At 39.1% G+C, this 23,248-nt stretch overlaps 1 protein-coding gene across 1 annotated transcript in view; it reads left to right on the top strand.

The window, feature by feature from the left end:
- The window catches only part of LOC122788737 (collagen alpha-1(XIII) chain-like), a 396,594-nt gene that overhangs the window by 350,679 nt on the left and 22,667 nt on the right, over positions 1–23,248 (top strand). Inside the window, exon 13 of the mRNA XM_044055630.1 lies at positions 8,321–8,356. Coding sequence (XP_043911565.1) covers positions 8,321–8,356 — 36 coding nt within the window. The remainder of the gene's footprint in view (positions 1–8,320; positions 8,357–23,248) is intronic.

Consider the following 23,248-nt stretch of genomic DNA (forward strand, 5'->3'; position numbering starts at 1 on the left):
TTTTTGTTGGTAGATTTTATTGTAGTGTTAATGTGAGTGTTAAATTTAAGTTGATTACCTATTGTGATTCCTAGGAGTTTGGTGGTAGTGTCGAGAAATAATGGTACCATTGTTAGATTCCAATGTAAAATGAAGAGGGGGAGATGAGTGTGAGGGTGTAAACAGCAATAATTTGTTTTTTTTTTTGGGTTGAGGAGAAGACAATGGTTTGAGAACCATTTTTCTATTGTGGTGAAAGATTTTTATGTGAAAGAATGCAGGTCAGTTTGGGATGATGCTGAACAAATAATTGTATTGAATGCAGGTAGAGAAGGGAATAGAGAGATGAAGGTCATTGATAAAAATGGAGAATAAATAAATGGAGAATAAAAGTGGGCCTAAGATAGAGCCCTGTGGGACACCTAAGGAAGTAGGAAGGAGTTCAGAAAGATGATTCTGCCAGAGAACTGCTTGTTTACAATTATCCAGGTAGGATGTAAACCAGTTCAAGGCGGATTTATCAAGAGATAGGGACTTCAGAAGGTGGAGTAGAAGTTTATGGTTGACCATATCAAAGGCTTTAGAAAGATCCACGAAGAGTGCTGGAAATTATTTTTGTTGATACAGTTGGTAAAAGAAAGTAGGGCTGTGGTAGTACTTTGGTCCATGTTGACAGTGCTAAGAGATTGTGGTGGAGTAGGTGGGTAATTAATTGTTTATGGATGCATTTATCCATTATTTTAGCAAGTGGAGACAGAAGAGCTATGGGACGGTAGTTTGAGTATTCAGTAGAATCACCACCTTTGTGAAGGGGAATAATGTGTGAGATTTTCCAGATTGATGGAATAGTGCATTCTTTAATTGTTCTGTTAATCAATATAGAGATTGGGTAGGCAATGGCTGAGGCTCCTAGTTGTAGGTATTACCCAGGTAATTTGTCAGCTGAGGGGGTAGAAGGTTTAAGTTTTTGAAGTAAGGAGGAGATGAAGGAGGTGGGTATTGGTTCTAGGTGGAAAGGAAGTTGGCAGTGTCAGGATTTTGTTGATTTGCTAAGTTTTGTACAGCTGTGGTAAAGAAGGTATTAAAGGCATTTGCTGTTTTTGTAGGGTCATCAGAGTTGGTGCCAAGTGGAGTTGGTGTGTCTACTTTACCTGGGGATATAAGCCTGTTAATAGAGGTCCAGAACTTCTGTGGTTGTTGAAGGGAAGATTGTTGTAGTTGGATATAGAAGTTCTTCTTGTCCTGTAGGATTGCTTTTTTAATTATATTTCTTTGTTGCCTGAATTTTTTCTGATCAGTTATGTGTTTTGTGGTACGCCATTTGGTCCAGGATTTATTCCTGGAAAGGATTAGCTTTTTAGTCTGACTTGTGAGCCATGCTGCTGGTTTGTTTTTCACATTGGGGCATGATGATCTAGGATTGTTAGGAAAGTATTATTGAAGTAGGATACTGCTTCATTTATTGGAAGGGACTTAAGGGGTTCCCAGTTACAATGTTTAAGTTCGGTTAGGAACAGTTCCTGGTCAAAGTGTTTTTTACTGCGTATAGTTCTAACATGAGGAGAAATGTTAACATTTGTTTTATGTCTGATTATATATATTAGAGAGTGATCATCCGGTAGGTAGGGTTCCTGTTATATAGTTTTGCTCTGGACCATTTATTAATATCCAGTCCAGAATGCTTTCTTTGTTATTGGATTTGTTTATTCTAGTTGTGGAATTGATGACTTGAGAGAAACCATGCAAATTGATCAGAGAGGATGGATTGGTATTGTTACATAAATTCCAGTCTCCTAGTAATATTGTTTCTTGTGGATAATTTAGAGTAAGCCAACTTAATAGGTCTTCTAGTTTATTGTGATTGTTACCTGGTGGGAAATAAGTACAGATGATGTTAACTGATTTCTGGTTGTTTAGTTGTAGTTTTGAAATAATTATTTCTGCATTGCCATCAGAATGTAGTTTGTGGTTTATTTTACTGATTTGTAATCCTGCTTTATAAAGAATTGCAACCCCCCCACCTTTTTTCTTGATGCGGTCTTGTCGAATAATATTGTAACCTTTTACACCTATCTACTTTTACTGACCATTTTTGTTCTACTCCTCCACTGATCACCTGAAGCTGCCCACTCTGACCACCATGCTAATCCACTCACTGCAATTTCACAAGAACTGTACAGCTCATTTGCTCCTTGAGGAAAAGATAAGAGGACCTGGGCTAGGACCTCCTTCTGCATGGAGGAACAAAGTTTTACTTTTAAGTCTTATCCTCACTGCTCACGCCAAACAAACTACTAAGGGTTGACTTTACAATGGGCATTGGCAAGGGTATGTCACTCACTCCCATGAGTGGCATAACCCTCCAAGACTGCACTGCCTCCCCTCCTTGTAATTATCCACCACCAAAGACTAATACAAGACCATGCAACCAGGGAGCACGCTACACACCCTACTTCAAAGAGAGGACTGCCAGCTAAATTACATCAGTTCCCTCCTACCCATGCCAGCTCCAACAAGCACCTGAACTGCTCACAGAACTTGGGTCTCCAGTAAATGTCATCAGAGCTGGTCTATCTTCTTTTACAGATCTTTCATTTACCTATATATGCACATATATAGGTAACTTTTATGGGTGATTGGTTGGCATAATGGTTAAGGTGATTACCTTACAGACACAAGGTGCAGGCTTTGATTCTCACATGGGGTAATTGGCCAGGCTTAAAATGGCCCACAAGGGCAGTTAACCTAGTTCTAATCTGTGAACCTATGATATATGTATTCCCAGGAAGGGAAGCTGTTAGGTACTTTAGCTCCACATTCTTAAACATACTAAACTCCCATGCTCCACCCACAACCATTAGAATTAAGTCTAACTATGCACCCTGGTTGAGCAAGGAAACCAGATCTCTGCTTCATGCAAGAGATAAAGCTTGGTCCAACTGGCACAAAGCAAAAACAATAAACTGAAAACAAACAGACCTAGAACTCAAAAACAGAAAAAAAAATGATCGGAACAAACAAAATAAACTACTATCATAGCACACAAATGAAGCATCAACATAATCCCAAAAAGTTTTGGAAAGCTATTCATAATGTTCTTCAGAAAGGAACATCTAAGACTCCTTCCCCAACTACTATTGACACCACAACTAATATAGCCACCCAATATAACAAATTCTTTACTGAATCCATACTTGCACTAGCAAATTCTCAAAGCTCCCCTGACCCCAGTGAAAAACACAAACACCTTACTAATGCAAACAGCTTTACCTTTCAACCTGTCTCTGTAAACTTGATTAAAAAATTACTCACAAAGCTAAATCCAACCACAGTGACTATAAATGAACTCCCAGCAGAATTTTTAAAAATTGCCACTGACATAGTAGCATATCCAGTAACCATCCTTATCAACAGCTCCATCTCCGAAAAACTAGTCCCTGACCGCTGGAAGGTTTCCCATATTATTCCACTTCATAAAGGGGGCAACTCAAAAGAACTAACAAATTACTGTCCCATAGCTATACTGTCCCACCTCTCAAAAATACTGGAAAGGTGTATTCCCATACAAATTATGGAACACCTCAACACATACAAACTGCTCAGTAACATTCAGCATGGATTCAGACCCTGCCATAGCACAGCCACTGCTCTCATGTCATTCACTCGCATAGTTAATGAGCAGAGAAATTATGGTAAATATGTTTCAGCCATCTTCCTAGACCTTTCCAAGGCCTTTGATATGGTTAATCATAAGCTTATAAAAGGTTTATCGGAACTAAATCTTAGCCAATCCACTTATGCATGGTTTCATAGTTACCTAACAGGAAGACAGATGGCAGTTAAATGGCACCAGGAGCTACCACCTCTGCTCCCAGTAACAATAGGAGTTCCACAAGGCTCCATTCTCAGACCTCTGTTGTTTACTGTATTCACCGATAACCTTTACGCCTCTACTCTCCACTCCTCAGTCATCCAGTATGCAGATGATTCTACATTAGTCCGTGCCTCCTTTTCCCTCCAGGAACTACACCAACAAACTCAGGCTTCCTTTCTCTCTGGCGAATCTTGGCTCACTGATCACCAGCTAATACTCAACCCAAACAAAACAAAACTTATCTTCCAACCTACACAACATACCAATCCTGACCTCTCATTTAACATCATATCCAATAACAAAACTATAATATCTCCCATTACCCACACAAAGCTTCTTGGGGTTGTGATTAACTGTAACATGAAATTCAATATCTATATATCTCTCACCATAAGAAAGTCCATAAAAAATAGGTGTTCTATACAGAAATAAACAGCTCTTAAACACTGCTGTGGCCATTATTGCTTGCACACGTCTCATCTCTGCACTACTATATGCCTCACCAGTCCTCACCAACCTTAGGAAATCTGATGTAACCAAAATAGAAGCCTGCTATGATAAAATCGCCAAATTCACTACTAACAGTTTTTACAGATCACACCACCGTCTAGCTCTCAAACAGCTCAACTGGCTTGAATCTCCTCACCTACTTCGATATAATCAACTTACCCTGTCACATAAAATTCTATATCATCCCAAGAAAACCCCGTCACTACAAGACCTGATAATTCCATACTCCTGTACCAGAAACCTCCGCTCCACTAACAAACTTCTACTCAAAGTAACTAAAGATAATAACGCCGCTGGTTCATCCCTTTACTCTGACAAAATAGTCAAACAATGGAATAAACATCCCCCTCTTGCCACAACTATAACTTGCATACATGAATTTAAAAAGTCCTTCAAATCACATTTGTTGAACTTATGGCTTTGCAACCGTGGCAGTTCAGGTTAAAACTAGAACCCCTCCCTTCTCTCGCGCTTATCTCCTTATTTCTGTATTCATCAGTCACACCTTCACCCCGTACTTCTTCTCTCCTCATCTTTTGTAATTATACCTACCTGTATCTTATGCTTACTGTACTTAAAGCGGCTGTTAAAATATAACAACTCCTTTCCGTTAAGACTAATATCGCTGGTGCTATTATATAATGTTACGTCATATGTTAATGCTACTTGTCATTAATGTTGTATACTGTGTGAATTAGAATTATTGTGTGTGTAAATGTTAATTGTGGAGCTTTTCTCCCCGCGTCTCCACTGAAAATGGACCCATGTCCAGTCAGACTTTCCCAGTAACCAAATGTAAAACAAATAAATAAAAATAAAGAGAAGGTAACTGAAAGTCAAAGTCCTTCCAACCAAGTATCCTAAGGGAATTTATATGACAGTGGAGAATGGAATTTAAAAACTTTCATAAGGAAGCTGTAAAACATATCAAAATGTATAACTATGCACTGATGAGGGAATAAAAATGGAAATTCATTATACAGAAGGATGAAATATTAGTTATCTTTCTTTTGTCAAAGTAGTAGTACCTGTTCTAAAGTACAGTGAAGTGCTAATAGCCGAATAAGGCATAGTAGATTAGGGGACATGTTTAAAATGTACCCTTGTCCTTCACGACCTAGGTCCACAATAAATCAGTTCATTTACCAACTAAGCAAATCATCAAATTAAAAAAATATGAAAACAGAAAAACATTAAAAGGGGTTTTCATATTCTCTCAGTGAAATGTTGTTTGTAGTCACTGACTGATTGCTACAACATATAAATTTAAAATAGTATTTGCTTGAACCAGCAAATACAGAATTTTGCAATATATATCTGTTTTCATTCTTAAATGCTGCCATGTTAAGCCTGAAAGTAGGGGTGGTAATATACAAGTGGCCCTGTTAGGCTTCATGGTGGCTACCTATATTTCTGAATTTAGTCTACACTCAAGGTTAATATTTTTTTCATGCATCAGTGAAGTAATCTGCAGAAATACATAGAAAGAACATTCTTGAAGGGGGTCGTGGGTAAGGATATGACTAAGAAAGGGTCCACTGTAACCCTCTTAAAATTATAAAGACTGAAGCTCTGTCTACCAACCTCTAACAGAGTTAACAATCAGTCTAAAAATAAGCTATGGCCTATGGGAGAGAACAGCATAATGAGAGGCAATCAGCTGAGTAAAGAGAGGAACATATGCTGCTCAATTAACAATATAGCCAACCACATAATGACTCAAAAGGCACCAATGGTGGGGTGGGGCTATTTAAGGGTAGGTATTTCCCTGTTTTCATATATTAATTGGCTGAATCAACTTTTTTCAGCTATACTTGTTACAGTATAAATTATGTATGAATTTCACCCTGCTGTAGACCACATTTCATTTCTAGTCTGGGCTTTAAATGATACATGATTGAAAGATGAAGTTATCTCCAATTTGGCAACAATTAACTAAATGTTATAATTCCAATTAATGTTAAAACTTGTTCCCTGGCTCCAATTACAGGGACCCACTGGAGAAAAGAAGCTCATCATGCAGTGGGGAGGGGGGCTTGCTGTAAAGGGTGTTGATATAACTGACCAACCCGGTGATGGTTGCGGCTTTTAACCCATGAAGGGGGTACACGGGCAGGCTGAAGGGATGAAGCTAGCCTTTACAGTGATGTGAGAGCTCACTTCCCCGATATAATCCTGATAATATCCCAGAAGGCCTCCTAAATAGACTGAAACACTATCTGACAGCAGCAAACTCCAGATCTTCATCCCTAGAGAATGGATGACTATAACATTAATCCCTCTACAGAAAGGGGACCATCAGCAAACCCAGGGAACTAAACAGCTATAAATTTGACTAGACCTATATGCAAGGACACGGAAATTGTTGTCATGGACCTGATAAACAAAGACATAGGAAATCTTCAAACATTGGACCTATCCCAGTTTGGTTTTCTCAAGGGAAGGTCATGCCTACTAAACTTGGTACGCTTCTTTGAGAAGGTCACTAGAGCCATGGACAAGGAAAAAATGTGGCATAATGCCTATCTAGACCTGGCAAAGGCATTTCACATAGTACCTCACTTGGATATTATATTCAAACTAAAAATCCAAAACACGTTACTGAACCAGGAAGAACATCAGACGCACACGAATTGTAGTAAAAAAAAAGTTTATTCAACCAAGTACATTCATAAAAAAAAAACAAAATTAAGTGCTTTTGTTGTTATATAACACTGAGTTCTTCAGAATTAATTTTTTAAATCCAACCACAGTTTAAATTGGCCTCGTAACAAGTCCCATGGCACACAACAATCCAATGAAATTGTTCAATACATTGTCCAATAAAAAAAAAATCAAAAATCATAAACCAGTAAGCTGCAGTCTCTTCATGTACCAATTCAGACTTAGAAACCAAGTCTAAGTCCTATAAAAAAGTGATTGTTCTTCTACTTAAAGTCGAGTATTACACATAAAAACTGAGACATATCCTATATATAAAATCAGTTTCAAATCACTTGAGCTAATAACCTGTTCATTTTTTCATAACATTGTACTTAATTCATAACAGTATTTCTTGCTCATCAAATCATCCTTTGGTCCCCTGTTAACCAATTAAAAAAACAAGTCTTGGAATAGGAACCAATAAAACACTTGTCCTTTCAAAAATGAATGAAAACATGAGTTCAAGAACTATCTGGGCAATCTAAACTAAATCTAGGATCAGTAGGAAAATGGCCCGTTCTTTTACTTGAAATCGGGTATTATATACACAAACTAAAACATACCCTAATTGTAAAATCAATTTTAAACCCTTCAAGCTAAAAACCTATTCATTGTTTCATAACATTGTATTAAATATCTAATATCTTCTTGAAGATGTTGACCATGTTATGTTGGTAGGATCTGTCTTTGATGAATCTGAACTGGCTTAGTTCAAGACTTTGTAGGTTACCTATATTCTTATTTATTATTTCCGTAATGATCCTTTCCATAGCTTACAGATGAGGCTGGTCAAGCTTATGTGCCTCTTATAACCCAGGTCCACTGATCCACCCACCACCACCACTACACACCCTTCTTGCACACACCTTGCTGTACACCATTCATCTGGCATAAATCTTATTTGGAGTCTGATATTGAACAACTTCTATAGGTGGTCTGACAAGTCATGTTTCAGGCTGACAGGTAGGCTCTCCATTCCCATACACAGATAGTGACTTGTGGACTTGTTCTTGGGAGATTTGAACAGAGGGCATGTGATGTGGGCATGGTAATAGAGGAGGGGGTGAAGTTTGAACTAAATTTGTCAATTAATACACACATGAATCTCAAGAAATAGTTGCAAAAAGACATATGGATATATGTATATATGTCTATAAATATACACAAAAATAGTACATATAGCATGTGTTTTAATACATTAAAGCTGTATTTAAGGACCACTTGAAAGCAGCACTTATTTTCTTTTCTTTACAGGGAGAACCAGGAGTACCAGGGTTGCCAGGTAAAAAGGTAAGAGACAGCAACTCTCCCTAGACCACTTAGAAAGCTTTGCCTTCAGAAAGATACCTCATTGTTTTAAATATCTTAGCTAAACACAGTTTTGTACTGCCAGCAGATGTAAGATAAATTAAAAACTGAAAGCTTTCTTTGTTAGGAAGGCATACTTATGAACTGAGACATTTACATATTTTTCTGTAGAGCTTTCTTTCTAAAGGCAGAACCTGGAATCAAAACTACTCTGTGTTCTGTGACTTTGATGCAAGCACTATGGGAAAGAGTACAATCTCCATGTGGATATCCTTATGACCATGGCTTCTGAACAGTGTAGCTAATGAGAATGTGGTAGGCCTTGCTTACTTCCTCACTAAACACTTGTATGTATTAGCACAGTACTAAGGATAGTAGCTGCTCACACAATTTTCTTCTTGGAAACTTAACAATTTAAATGGCTGTAGCCGTTCATCCGTTATATTCAGCATGAACAGGCTTCCCATCCATGCAAAGCAGAGTTCTTCCCTAACCCAATTCAAGCACAAATTGGGCCATTGGATGGGGAATCAGAAATTCATGCCTGGTCTGGGATGTGTGTCTCTATTAGACAGAGGCAGACGGTAAATGCTAGCTACCCATGCCCAAACCTATATATACCCTTTAAAATAACCCTAGTGTTTCAAAACTTGTTAGACACATTTGGAAAGAATGGCTAGACTTAAAAAGGCTTCAGGGGTCATTAGCTCAATAATTACCTATGAACCTAAGTGACTGCTTACTTTACAGTGAGTAATGTATATCATTAAAGTGCTCAACAAAAATTCAGAGAATTATTTTAATATTTAAGTAGGGAACAGCTAAAAGAACAGTACTACAGCAGTTTGAAGCATTGCTTTATTGTATTTATGTTAGTCTTGTGTTACAAGATTACTGTAGTTTGCAGGCAGGAATGTAGCTTAGAACAGCTATGGTGATATATCTGAGTTCTATACCAAGCTGCAGACTGCACTGAATGAGTATAGAACACAAGACTTCTGCTTCAAGTAATTAAAGTAATGAACTTTGCTGGGAATGGTGAAATTGCCATAATTACGTTTAGAGCAATTTCATGTAGTTAGCATTATGGGTTAGTAAAAATGGATTTACCTATTCAGAGGTCTCACTGTCCCAATGCAGTTTCCTAGTTTTCATAGGTCAGTGCTTAGAAGTGTTATATTTGCAATCCACTTGCAAAGCTATGCAAAGTTATGATAAAAAAAAGAAACAGAAGATGATTTATGGCAGTATTTAATAAAATGAGATGAAGTAACTGTAGTGGGTCAGTGCTTCCCAGTTCACTAGTGGTCTGATATGGCCACAGTTTTCCTTAAAGCTGTGACAGTGGTAATTCTTACATTATGCAGTAATTTGCACATGCACATATGTGGCCAACAAATGATGTATTTATCTTACAAGATGACTGGAGTAACATGAGTGAAGGAAAAGCAGAAAAGAGAAATGTCCCCAGAGTAAGGTATATTCTATATATGCCACAAATTTGATAGACATTGTGGTGTCATTAAACAACATGGGTGAAAACTCAGTGAGGTATGTAACTCGATTAAAAAAAAAAAACATCTAATTTGTGGTAATATTATAAAAACTACAAATTCTTAAAGCCAGCTGTCAAAAATATAGTTTTAATTACTGAAAGCATAAGTGAGCAATGATCAAGTTGCACATAATTATCACATATCGTTGTATTTTCACAACATTCGTCATCAAACCTTTTAGAAACATTTTGCTTATGAACAGTATCAGAGCTGATGCAGTTGAAGTAACAACAGATAGACTAGGACTGAAACAAAGTATATGGTAAAGAAGGGTTGCTTTATCCAAGGGTGGCACATGATGCATTCTTTATCTACAGACATTAATAGCTAGCTACAGGAGTTACCGACTGGGATACTTCACAATATATTAGTGTTGTCATCATTTCCATAGTGAACATAGGATGCATACAAGGTCAAAATAAGCTATTGTTTCCTCTACATCAGAAGTTGATCAGACCATCTGTAGAATAAAAATGTCCCTTTTGGTATGTATCCATCCAGTGATATCATGCAATTAGAAAGATCTCAGAGGTTCCTAACCAAAAATATCCACAGACCTTCAGGTTCAAAGACAGCTTTGAAATCTTATCCTAATATTGCTGTCTCTTACAGACTTGTGTGTGGTGTTTTATATCTAATATTCTGTGCTGTAAAAAATCCAACATTCCTGAATCTCCTACACATCCTCAAAATAACTGATTTCACAAACACATCTACTAAAGACTTGAATCTCCAGTAACAAGCAAGACAAACTGGAGGAAAAGATTTATTACTCATCACATTCCCCATCTCTGTCAGGTCTATATTAGATCAGCGACCACGTAAACAAGCGAACGCTGATTGATCAACCTTATTTTAGCGAATGTTCAAATTATTGAAGCAACAGAAACCCAAATTTTTTCCTAGGAAAAGAATTCAGCTGTCCGTTTCTGTTGCTTCGGTATTTTCAGTGCTGTGGTGGAAAGTTATGGGTCAGATTCAGGTAAGTATGGGATTGTGTGGATGTGAGTGTTAGGGTGGGTTAGGTGAGTTAGGGTTAGGGCTCAGGTTAGGTATGTGTGCGATTGTGTGGACGTGAGGGTTGGGGTGGGTTTAGGTGAGTTAGGGAGCGGGTGAGGTGAGTGTGCGATAGTGACGGACCTTAGGGTGAGGGTTTGGGTTAACGTAAGTGGATAGTTAGTGGTGTGTGCATAGTTTAGTGTAGGGTTAGGTGTCGGATTTTAGGTTTATGTGTGTGGATTTCTGTTTGTTTGGTGTGCTTGTGTTGTGTGTATGTGTTTTGGATCAGCAATTTTTTTCCCCTAGGAAAAAAATCGCTGATCTGACAGTTCGAGATTGTAAGCTTTCGCTTACATAAGGTCGATCAATCAGTGTTTGATTTTTTATGCGTTCACTGATCTAATATAGACCCTCTCTGTCATAATCTTCCATTAAATGTAAAATGACAAGCCTTGATGACAGGATGGGTGCCCATAAATTCATTCTTTACCTGACCTGTTTTGCCCTACTAGACATCAGAGGTGGCCTCTGGGGGTATGTATTGGCAAGGTAATTTATTAAAACAGTGGAACTGTACCTGAGTTATTTGCTATACTGTCATATGTCTTCATTTTCTTATAGTACAGCCTGAGGGCTGGCCATCTGATGATATAAATCTGAAAATTAAAAAAAAAGCAGGCCCTTCAAAGGTATGACCATTCCTTCCTTCATTCCAATGTTCAAGACCCTAAGTTGTACTATGTGGTGCTGTAGACACAGCACCTTTGCAGAGGAAGACTGTTGCCCTCACCCCCACACTCTCATTGATGCCTTCCTCAAAAATTACTTAAACGAAGTAACCGATCACACTGGACAATATTTTTACGTCATAAGGTATTGTACACTGTACTGCAGTTAAAACAGCATTTTAATATGGGCCACACATTACCTGTTGGAATGCGCAGATGTTCTTCATGTTTCACTGTTGCAGTCATTACATTTGGGTAATCTGCTGGCAGGTTGCCCTCAGTCAGCCTGATTAACAAAGTCTTGGGTCCTGCGTCAGTTGCTGTCACTTCTTCCATGACGTCAGGTCGTCAGGGGTATAACACATGCAGCCGACATCATTACCTCAGTCTTTCTTGCAGTGCGGTGCCCGAAGCAGAAGCAGTTCGCAAGTGCCTTGCTTGAAAGTTTCATTTTCAAGTTTCAGAACCGAAGTCTTCAACTTAAAGCTAAGTACCCCGTTGGGGAAACTTTTTCTTGCTCCTTACCGATGTCAGTAAAAGTTAATAATTTCATTACTTGTGGAAAGCAAATACCTCATAAAGATTTTCATCTGTACTGTATTCCTTGCATAGGCCCTGACCACGACGTACCTTGCTGTGGGTTTTCTGCTTTATTTAATCAGCGCACTATCCATCGTTGGTACATTTTTGCCTCTAAATGTTTCGGTTCTCGGTTTAATTATCCAGAAATAACATCGGTTAGCCATCGACTACCGGAATTTTGAAAAATTCCTAAAAAACACAAAGATAAAGACAGAGACAGGCCATTGAGGTCCAAAACTGCCGACAATGCTTCTCCTAAGCCAGTCACCAGCTTGCCGGTACTCAGTGAGGCGCTTTCGCAGCCCCTGATACCCGCTACTTCTGACTCTCAGGCTTCTACTGAGACCCATTCGGAGTCCGGTATGCAGCGAGATACTTCAACTATGGAACCCGTGGATGTCTCTACCTTGGATAGGTCCAGAGCCGCTGTGCAGGCACTGGCTTCTGAGTGTGTTTTCAGGCCTACAGACTTGCATATCAAACCAACTCCACCTTCGATACTAAGGCCTAAATCTCGATCTATGTTGAAAAAACCAACGCTCAGGACACATATTCAGGCCCCAATGTCTAAAAAACAAATGATCAAAATGGCTGAAGATCTAATTACTCTAATCAGGGGTAGTCACCCCCCCCTTCCCTTCTAAGAGGCCTAGGCCTGAGCTTGACTATGAATCTTCTGATCAGGACTCTGTTTCTTCTGACTCTTCTAATGACCTGGATTTTTCCATACCTATGTATGAGGATTCTGATGCAGAGGATTCCATTCCCTCTGCTTCCCCCCCTGAGGATTTCTCTTTTGGTGAAACTTTACATACCTTAAGGGAGCATTTCCACTGGGAAAGTCAGGATTTCTCTGATTCAAAAAAGAGGCTTAGGGATTTTCTTCTTTTACCTCAGCATAGGCCTTTGGCTATACCTCCTATACTAGACATTGTCGAGAATGTGTTTTCGGAATCCAGTATGGCCCCTGATTCCCAGCCTCCAGCTCCTTGCAAACCTGACAGATACTACAGGGTTCCTGAGTCCCACAAGTTCCTTTTCAAAAATCCTGTTGCAGATCCTGAAACCATTTCTCAAGGGCCTAAGGGCATTAAGGCTTCTACTGCTAAAAATCCTACCCCTTCTGATAGAGACTCCAGGGCGCTGGATAGATGGGGTAAAAAGTTTTATGCTTCTGCAACCTTGGCTATCAGGGCTTTAAACTGCCAATTTCATATGTTAAAATACCAACAGCATATTACTGGGCTGCTTACACAGAAAAAGATGTTGATTTCTGACTGTGTGGAAAATAAAGATTTGCAGGATTTATTGCATTCTGTTGAACAAGTTGAAAAAATGCTTTACAATGTGGTTTTGATCCTTTAGAGGCCTCTTGCAGGGCTGCTGTTACTGGTTCTGTGCTTAGAAGGCATGCTTGGCTTAAGGAGCAATCTCTGCCTGATCATGTTAAAGCACAATTGTTGGATGCTCCTTTAAATCAGGACTGCCTGTTTGGCAATAAGGCTGAAGAAGTTTTAAAAAAGATAGAAGATAAAGCTAAATCTATGCAAACTGTAAAAGATTTCTTACAAGTGCAACCTCCAAGATTTAGTAGGCACTGGCCTACTAAGAATTGGTCCTTTCCAGCTCCTTCCAGATCCTCTCAAGCCAAATCCAGACACACCAAAAGCACCAGGTTTCAGTCCCAGGGGACTCTCAGACCTAAGCAATGGGGGACTTCCACTTCCAAATCTGGAAATAACAAGACCCCCCCCCCCCAGGGTAAACAGTCTCAATGACTTTCCTTTAAAATTACCAAGCACTTACCTTTTAGCCACTCCTCTGGAGGGAAAGAGTGTTTTCATGCAAAAAACTGGGAACTCATAACCCAGGACAAATGGATTTTAAATATAGTGTCCCAGGGATACAGATTTTATTTCCACACATTGCCAACGCCAAACGGGTGGCCAGACCTGCCCCCAAATCAGTGGGCAGAGGCTCAGAAACAAGTACTTCGCCTCTTAAACATGGGGGCTATTCAACGGGTACCAGAAGAGGAAAAGGGACAAGGTTTCTATTCCAGGCATTTCCTGGTCCCCAGTAAAGACAAATCATTGCGTCCAATTCTGGGCCTGTTTACTCTAAACACATTTCTGGACATTCCAAAATTCAAGATGCTGACTCTTCACCAGTTACTTCCTATGTTAGGCAAAGATGCCTTATTGGCAACTCTAGATTTAGAAGAAGCTTACCTGCATGTCCCAATCAGGAAATCTTGCAGAAGATACCTACACTTCAAAGCAGGCTACTTGCATTATCAGTTCTCTGAACTGCACTTTGGCTTGTCTACTGCACTCAAGGTATTCACAAAGTGCCTGGCTCCAGTAACTGCATTTTGCAGGCAAACAAATATTCATATATATCCATACCTGGACAATTGTCTAATTCAGGTAGAAAACCAAGCCATACTTCTAAATCACCTGGCGTTTGTAAAAAGGGTTCGAACTTGTCTAAGGTACACTATAAACGAAAAGAAATCACAACTGGTACCCTATCAACAGATTACATTCCTGGGTGCAAGCTTGAATACAACTGCCCAGATGGCTTTCCTCATGCCAGAAAAGCAAATTCATTTGGTAACTTACTTCAAACAAGTGGCCACAAAAACCCTGCTATCTGTAAGACAAATACTGCAAGCCTTGGGATTCATGGCCTCCTGCATTCTTCTAATTCCATATGCAAGACTGCATATGAGGAAACTTCAGTGGTACTTAAAAAGTCTATGGAGTCAACATTGTTACAGCCTGGAAATAATGAGTCCTATCATACCTTGTCTATGCCTGGAGTTCCCATTGTGGGCAGAGGCCTGCCACCAAAACAAGGGACTGCCATTCACGCTACCCCATGCCGCTCAAACCCTAACTACAGACACATCAGACTATGCATGGGGGGGGCTCATCTGGCAGGGGAGTGCATTCAGGGCAAATGGAACCCAAATCAAATGCACCTACATATCAATCAAAAAGAAAGTTTAGTTGTACAGAATGCTCTGACAGCCTTCAAGGACTACATTCTTCCAGGACAACTAATGGTAAAAACGGACAACACTATGGTTATGTGGTACATAAACAAGTAGGGGGGGTACACATTCCTACCCCACCCCCTGCAGACTAGCCATGGCATTGTGGAACACGGCCTTGAGCTACCAAGTGCACCTACAAGCTTAATTCCTGCCAGGAAAATTAAATACACTGGCAGACGGACTAAGCAGAAATTTCATGGACCCACACGAGTGGAGACTGGAACCACGGATTTTCAACATGTTGACAAGCAAATGGGGGAGCCCAGACATAGATCTATTTGCCTCCCCCCAGAACTACCAGTTGGACAAATTTTGCACAAGGACTCCCCACAAAAAAGCCTGGAAAGTGGATGTTCTGTCCTTCAGCTGGAAAAACCTGTCAGTCTACGCCTTTCCACCTCTGCCTCTACTCTGTAAAGTTCTGTTAAAAGTCAAACAGGACAAACCAAGAATGATTTTGATTGCTCCAGACTGGCCACACCAACACTGGTACCCGCTCCTGCGCAGTGTGTCACAAATATCTCCATGGCACCTGCCTCAGACACCTTCCTTACTGTCTCAACAGGAGAACCAGATTCTGCACCCTCAGCTCCCAACATTGAACCTTGCAGCTTGGCTAATAACTTAAATTCACCATTAGCATCCCTCAGCAAACCTGTGATGGATGTCATCTTGGAGGTGAGAAGGCCTAGTACTAGAAAATTTTATGCTGACAAATGGAAAAGATTCTGTGCTTTGAATCAATCTCAAGGAATGAGCACAGCAGCACCCAGTTTACCTCAGATTTTACAATACTTAACTGAGATGCTTCACAAGGGCCTGTCTTTTTCCTCCAGTAAAATCCACACCTCAGCCATTTCAGCTCATTATAACACAGAACCTCCTCTCTTCTCTCATCCTCTGCTCAAGCAGTACCTCAGAGGGGCCAAAAACTTGAGACCACCCAGGAGAGCTCCAACCCCTGCCTGGGACCTTAACTTTGTATTGGAGAAACTCACTCTACCTCCTTTCGAGCCAGCTGCTACTGCAGACTTAAAATTTATTTCTTGGAAAACAGCCTTCCTTCTAGCAATCACTTCAGCTAAAAGGATGTCTGAGTTACAGGCCCTTGTGGCAGTGAAGCCTTTCATCATCTTTCATGCGGACAGGGTGTCACTCAGGACCAATCCATCATTCATGCCCAAAGTGGTATCCAGTGTGGCTCTTAATCAGCCATTCATTTGCCAACTTTCTTTCCCAATCCACAGGACAAAGGAGAATGGATTCTGCATTCATTGGATGTGCACAGACAACTTAGATTCTATTTGGACAAGACTAAAACTCGAAGAAAATCTGACCAATTGCTGGTAGCATTTGCTGCAGGGGCAGAGGGAAAGGCTATTTCAAAACAAACCATTTCTAAATGGATAAGCCATTGCATTCATTTCTGCTATAAGCTCCATGGAAAACCTATCCCCCAGGGGATCAGATCTCATTCCACCAGGGCTGCATCTACTTCTGCAGCCTTTCTCAGAGGTGTTCCTACCAGGGATATTCTAGAAGCTGCTACCTGGAGTTCATTTCATACTTTCACCAAGTATTATCATTTACCAATTTTCTCTAAATCCAGAGCTGGCTTTGCCACTGCTGTCTTGCAGGGCCTTATAGCTGGTCCTAATGCTGTATAAATCCATCCTCCCAACCATAGCTTTGGGAATCTACCCAAATGTAATGACTGCAACAGTGAAACACGAAGAACATAGTACAGTTGTGTACACTTACCATAAATGTAGATGTTCGAGTGTATTCACTGTTGCAGTCCTGGTTACCCTCCCTCCAGCCCCCTGTTTTTCTCTGACTATACCTCTACTTTCTGTTACAATGCTTAAAAGCCTTTTTGGTGTATTTGCTTTTAGTTGGAGGTATATTTTTGTGTTTAAAATTTTATTTTGCTCCCCATTCGGGGGGCATCTGACATCTGGGGCAAGAAAAACTGAGGTAATGGCGTCGGCTGCATGTTTTATACTCCTAACGACCTGACGTCATGGAAGAAGGGATAGCAACTGACGCAGGACCCAAGACTTTGTTAATCAGGCCGACTGAGGGCAACCTGCCAGCAGATTACCCAAATGTAATGACTGCAACAGTGAATACACTCGAACATCTACATTTATGGTAAGTGTACACAACTGTACTTTTCTTGTTCTGTGTAAGATATTAGGCTGAATTTCACTTAATTGTGTGTTATCTGTTTGCAGTTGAACATTTTGCTATGTATTCCAGTGTGAGATGGCCAAGTACATGCTATTTTTGTAAAAGTACATTGAGTTGGTGTAACCTCATATATTTACAGACTGGATGTCCAGGGGCTTGACTCCATGTTGGAGACATGCAGGGGCCTTGCTCTTTTTTGTTTCAAGTCATGAGTATAACACTACTGAATCAATTGGCAGGGAGCATTTGACTTAATAAAGCAGATCCAGATGTTATGTACTACTTGCTGTTTCCATATAGGATGATGGGCAGTATTTGCCATTTCATATAGCATGTTATACACACTTTACATCAGATTATATTGGATTTTATGCACTAGTTACTAATCCGTATGAGATAGTGTGTATCACTTGCCCATTGCTCTTCTTTATAAAACATTATGCACTGTTTTCTGCAGTCAGTATGATAGTGTGTCATTGCCAGCCATAGTGGTGGTAGAATGAATGTCCGGTGACTACTTGGCAATTAACGTGCAGTTTGCAAAAATACATACTGATGAAATGGAGGTCTCTGCAGCACATCAAAACTGATTATATTAAAATGTGTGAAAGGAAGAAAGTCTTCCTGCACGAAGTGGTCTGAGGACTTTAATGGAAAAAGATATTCAGAGTTCTGCTTTTGGGACATGTATTCTTTATGAAATGAAATTGTATTAAAAGACATTTGATGGATATCCTATATCCTCAGGTAACTGCACAACTGAAGAGTCTGACTGCAATTAAAAAGATACTGAAACATAAAACAGGTTTGATTGTTTTCTGTCTAATATGTGTCTAATTTCACTTGATATGAAAATAGTATTTTGCTAAGAATTAAAGACACATGAAGCCTGCCTCTATAGTACATGGTAATAAACCTTGATTATGACTCACAGACAACCTAAGTTTAAGTAGACGCTTAGGCATGGGTGAACTGCATTTGAAGAAGAGACAAGTGGGAATGAGTAGGTGATACTGATTCACCCATCCTTGAGGAACGGATAGTCCAATTTCTGTGCTGCTGATGCCATATGTGTGTTACAGGTTCCAGTGCACAACACCAGATCAGGAATATGTACATTACATAGCACACATGGAGGCAGTACCTTCTACTGCACATGCACAGAAGGATGCACAAAAGCCAGGAGGTGTTGCACATCAACTTCCAGACATGGGGTTAGTTTGTCAAGAAGTGTTCCTGAACCTTGCCTTAGAGAGTAATACAAAACTAATGGAGTGGAACATCAAGTAATTTTTTGGCCTGCAGTTACAGTCCTCCCTGAAATGCAGTAGGTTACACTCTTAAATGAGTGAAGCCAGCCCATAAGGCCACTGTAATAAGAGCATTTTTAAGCTCTCATAGTTAGGCTGAAGCAGCAAGGTGAAACAGGGCATAAAAACCTTTTATGCCTGCCTGGGTGATGGCTCACTTCTATTGGCTGTTGCTCACTACTTTTGGCTCTTGCACTGGAAGACCAGTTGCTTTCGTTCAGTCCTCAAGGAATGAATATCAGTGAATCTGCTTGCTACAATGGTAATACACTTTATTTTTGTTTTATTTCCATTTCTTAGTCATAGTAGTACGTATTTCCAGGCTGTATCCAGGTTTTCAGTAATACAAAGCAACAAAATTACAAAATAACAGAGAAAGACTCATAGCAAAACAAATATAATACAAACTGACTGAAGTTAGCCGCATTAGAATACAATATAAAATAAAATTGTTTACTTCCAAGCAGAACAGTAGTCTGAAAAAGGTACATCATTAGTCACATCCTACAGTATATACAGAGGGTAAGGAGTTGTGGGGAAGATGGTGGAAGGAAAAGGTAAAAAGAGAAGGGAGAAAAGGTGGCATGATGGAACTATTTATGGGAAAAGTTTTAACTCCCACTAACGTGCATTACACTCCATTTGGGAGGTAAACCCTAATATCTCACACAAACAAGTTCAGTAGTTTTATTAAAACAAAGACCAGTGCTGCTACTGAAAAATAATTCTAATAATGGACACCACTGTTTTTTTTTCTGTCCACCAAATGGGAAAACTGATGTATCAAGCTTTTTATAAATTACATTTTTTCTATCAAATTACAGTTCCCCAGCAACACCTACTCTGGTTATAAACATTTAAAAAGTGTCCATTTTGTGCATAAAAATTAATTTTATACCTTTTTGTATAGCTAAAAATGCAGTGACAGCCAGAGCATTAAAATGATGTTCTGTGAATACATCACCATGTGAACCGAACTGTGCATGTATTTTGGCTGTGCTTGAAATTGGACACTTGGGAACGGCGCAGTGCCCTAGTAAACAAACATAAATAAATACATAAATTGTACATCTTAAAGCCAACCCCAATGACTGACTCACATCAGTACAGAGAGATGGAATTGTAGAATAGATTGCTTCATATAGTGCAGCTAATTTGAAAAGATAAAATGTTTTGGTTTAAAATAATGCCATCATATAGTAGCAGTGTACATTTGCAGGATCATAGGCTGGATGGTTCTAATTTGGTATCTGAGACTGTAACCTCATTACTAAATAATGCCACCCCTCCCAAGATTTGTTCAATTGCTGGCCCCTGCTGGAGCTGGACCATGGTCAAATGGGGTACTAGGTAGGGTAAAGGATCAGGCCCCATCTCTGCAAAGCCCGGCCCGCCTGCAGCCATTCCAGTGTCCCATTACTTGGCTATTTCTCCCATGTTACCATAAACACTGTTCAAACCTATTAGTGTGGTTATTTTCTTCTTTACTTCTACAATGATTACAGATATTGGATTTATTCTAAAACTTTAATTTCAAATTTTATAGCACAAATACCATTAGAAATTTGCTAAACAACACAATACAGTCTCACTGTCACATTAAAAACAGATTTAGCATTAACAGCAAACTTCTCTGCCCTTGAAGCATACATTCATTGAAACAGCATTGAAACCTACAGTCGAAGAAAATGCATCTGGCCAGTGACAAATTAAGTTTACCTTTGGACTGTTTTCTAACCACAGGCCCATTGCACATATTTATTGTGTGAATTATATTCCTTGTATAATACAGCACCACTTGTTAGAGTGTGTTATATATTTGTAATTTTGAACATTTTTCCAGTAAGCAATGAAACACAACGTATGAAACAATAATAATGAAACTACCCATTTCAGAACGTCAGCCATAAAAGGCCCCTTAAACTCCTGTCATTACAGTCCATTAATATCAGTCAATATGCACAATCTCCGCAAAAGTAAAAGTAATTTGAATAATTCCACATTAAAGAGTTCTATAACTAACAAAGAGGTTGATACTAGCAAACAACTTTATATTTTAGTGTTTCATCTTCAAAGTCAATGCCTGCTGTCCTTGCAGAGTAAACTGCCTATGTTACATTAAAAAAATATTAAGCTTCTAATATTGCAATAGGTAATGGATAGCAAACCGACAACTGGTTCATAGTTATAAGGCATCTCATCCAGTGTCAGTTATCCATCTCCATGGTGTGGAAGTAGAACCCACAGACTTCTGCATCAGAAGAAAGTATGCTACCTGTCATGCTACTAAAACTGCTTTCAGATTCTCTAACAAAAACAGTAATGACCATTTACTAAACAAAACAAGTGCACACCAAAAACGGGCTTAGTATGAGTAGCAGTAAACTCCTCCTCCCTTGAAGCTCACTATTCTTTTAAAATGTACTAAAGCTCACAATTCCTTAAATATGTACTGAAACTCACAATTGCTTAAAAATGCACTGAAACTAATAGTCTGTTAGTTGGTGTAGAGGATTCAGGCTCTTGTTTCCTGTAACTAAGTTACAGGGTTTGATCTTCAGCCTGGTAAAATTAACTAACCTGTCACCCATAAATAGAGCATTTTACACACACATACACACACCATAATGTTCTTTTGTTTGGAAAAAATCAATGCTGTGTGTTTCAAAAAAATCACCTGCTTTCCTCCATTTCAGTTTAAATGTGCATTTGTCGTACTAATGGCACACGTAGAGACACTACTAAGGGGATACTCTGCATGTGTCCTTAAAAAGGAAATGTACGTTTGTGGCAGACCCCAGGCCAGTGGGTCCTAGGCTACTGCCTTGGTCGTCTAATGTTGGATTGCTTAACTTGAAAACCTGACAAATGCTTTTGTCATGTTAATAAATTGCTTTGTAGTCAATATGCCTATTATTGAATGGTTAAACATTCAGATATGTATTGTGTTATCTATGTTGTTTGTTTTAGTTAAGAATAAATAGATTTATTTCTTATTTATTTCATTCAAACCATTGACATGAAAAAATATAATTTGCTCCAGATGTCACTTTTGGATTTATTGGTCTAAAGCTGAATTGTGTACAATTTAGTAAGGCTGAGAGTAAAGCTAAAGTACAGATTATGTAGCATTCAGTGCACAAGCAGCCATCAGAAAGTAATGCATTTCAGTTTCAGCTATATTAATTTAGAGAAGACTATATGTATTTTCAAATAAGTAACATTATTTAGCTTAGATTAAAAACAGAATTGAATAAGCATGGTGTAATCCCCAACCAACTCTTAATACATTGTGATAAAATCACTGCAAATGTTTTTTTCAAGGTGTTTCCCTGATATTCAGGGGGTGGGGGCTTTCACCAAGTAGCTAATGCAACTTTAGGATTTATTACCTCCCATCCAAAAATAGTCATATTTTTTGGTTTTAAGGTATAGGGTTACACGACAGGAATTCAAATACATATTTTTTATGTTAAAGAGTATTTAGCATACATTTTCCCATTATAATACTTAACTGCTCGGTGCATGTTATTACCTTCTGTACTTGTAAGCACATGTACCTTAGATATCTGACCTCATGACAGAACACAGTTAACTGGATATTATACCATGACCCCTCCATTAATATTCCAAAACGAGCACGCTGATTGGTCAGCGTGCATGTTGTAAATCAACTTATACTAATGGAAAAAGGTCCGGTCGCCCGGACTTTTTCCATTAATAAAAGTCTTTTTTAAAACACTGTCTCGCTATGTTAAAACACAACACAGTGTGTAAAAAAGCAACGGAGATCTTGCTTTCTCCATTGCTTTTTTTTTTAAACCTGTCTCGCTATGTTAAATGGGTTTAACATAGCGAGACAGCTTTAAAATAAGCAACGGAGATCTCCGTTGCTTATTTTAAATCTGTCTCGCTATGTTAAACCCATTTAACATAGCGAAACAGTTTGTAAAAAGCAACGGAGATCTTGCTTTCTCCGTTGCTTTTTTCAAAACTGTCTCGTGATGTTAAATGGGTTTAACATAGCGAGACAGCTTTAAAATAAGCAACGGAGATCTCCGTTGCTTATTTTAAAGCTGTCTCACTATGTTAAACCCATTTAACATAGCGAAACAGTAAAAAGCAACGGAGGTCTTGCTTTCTCCGTTGCTTTTGCCTACAGCTCTGATATACTGCATAGGCATGCGCAGTACATCAGAACTTCCGCGGAATACCAGACAGCTGCTGAAGGGCAGCAAGGAGGCATTATACAATGCCATTATTTAAGAAAAGTAATTATTTTTTTTCTTAAATAATGTCATTGTATAATAGCAATAACCCTCTTCTGGGTGTGGGTAATGCTGGATTTACCCACAGGTTGGCTTTGAAACCACGCCAACCGTGGGTAAATCCAGCATTACCCACACCCAGGCTTGGGTTATTGCTATAATGACTAATTTGGTAGT

Source organism: Protopterus annectens, chromosome 14.part0 (genome assembly GCF_019279795.1).
Source record: "Protopterus annectens isolate FY-2018-M chromosome 14.part0, PAN1.0, whole genome shotgun sequence".
In the NCBI taxonomy this organism is placed as follows: Eukaryota; Metazoa; Chordata; order Ceratodontiformes; family Protopteridae; genus Protopterus; species Protopterus annectens.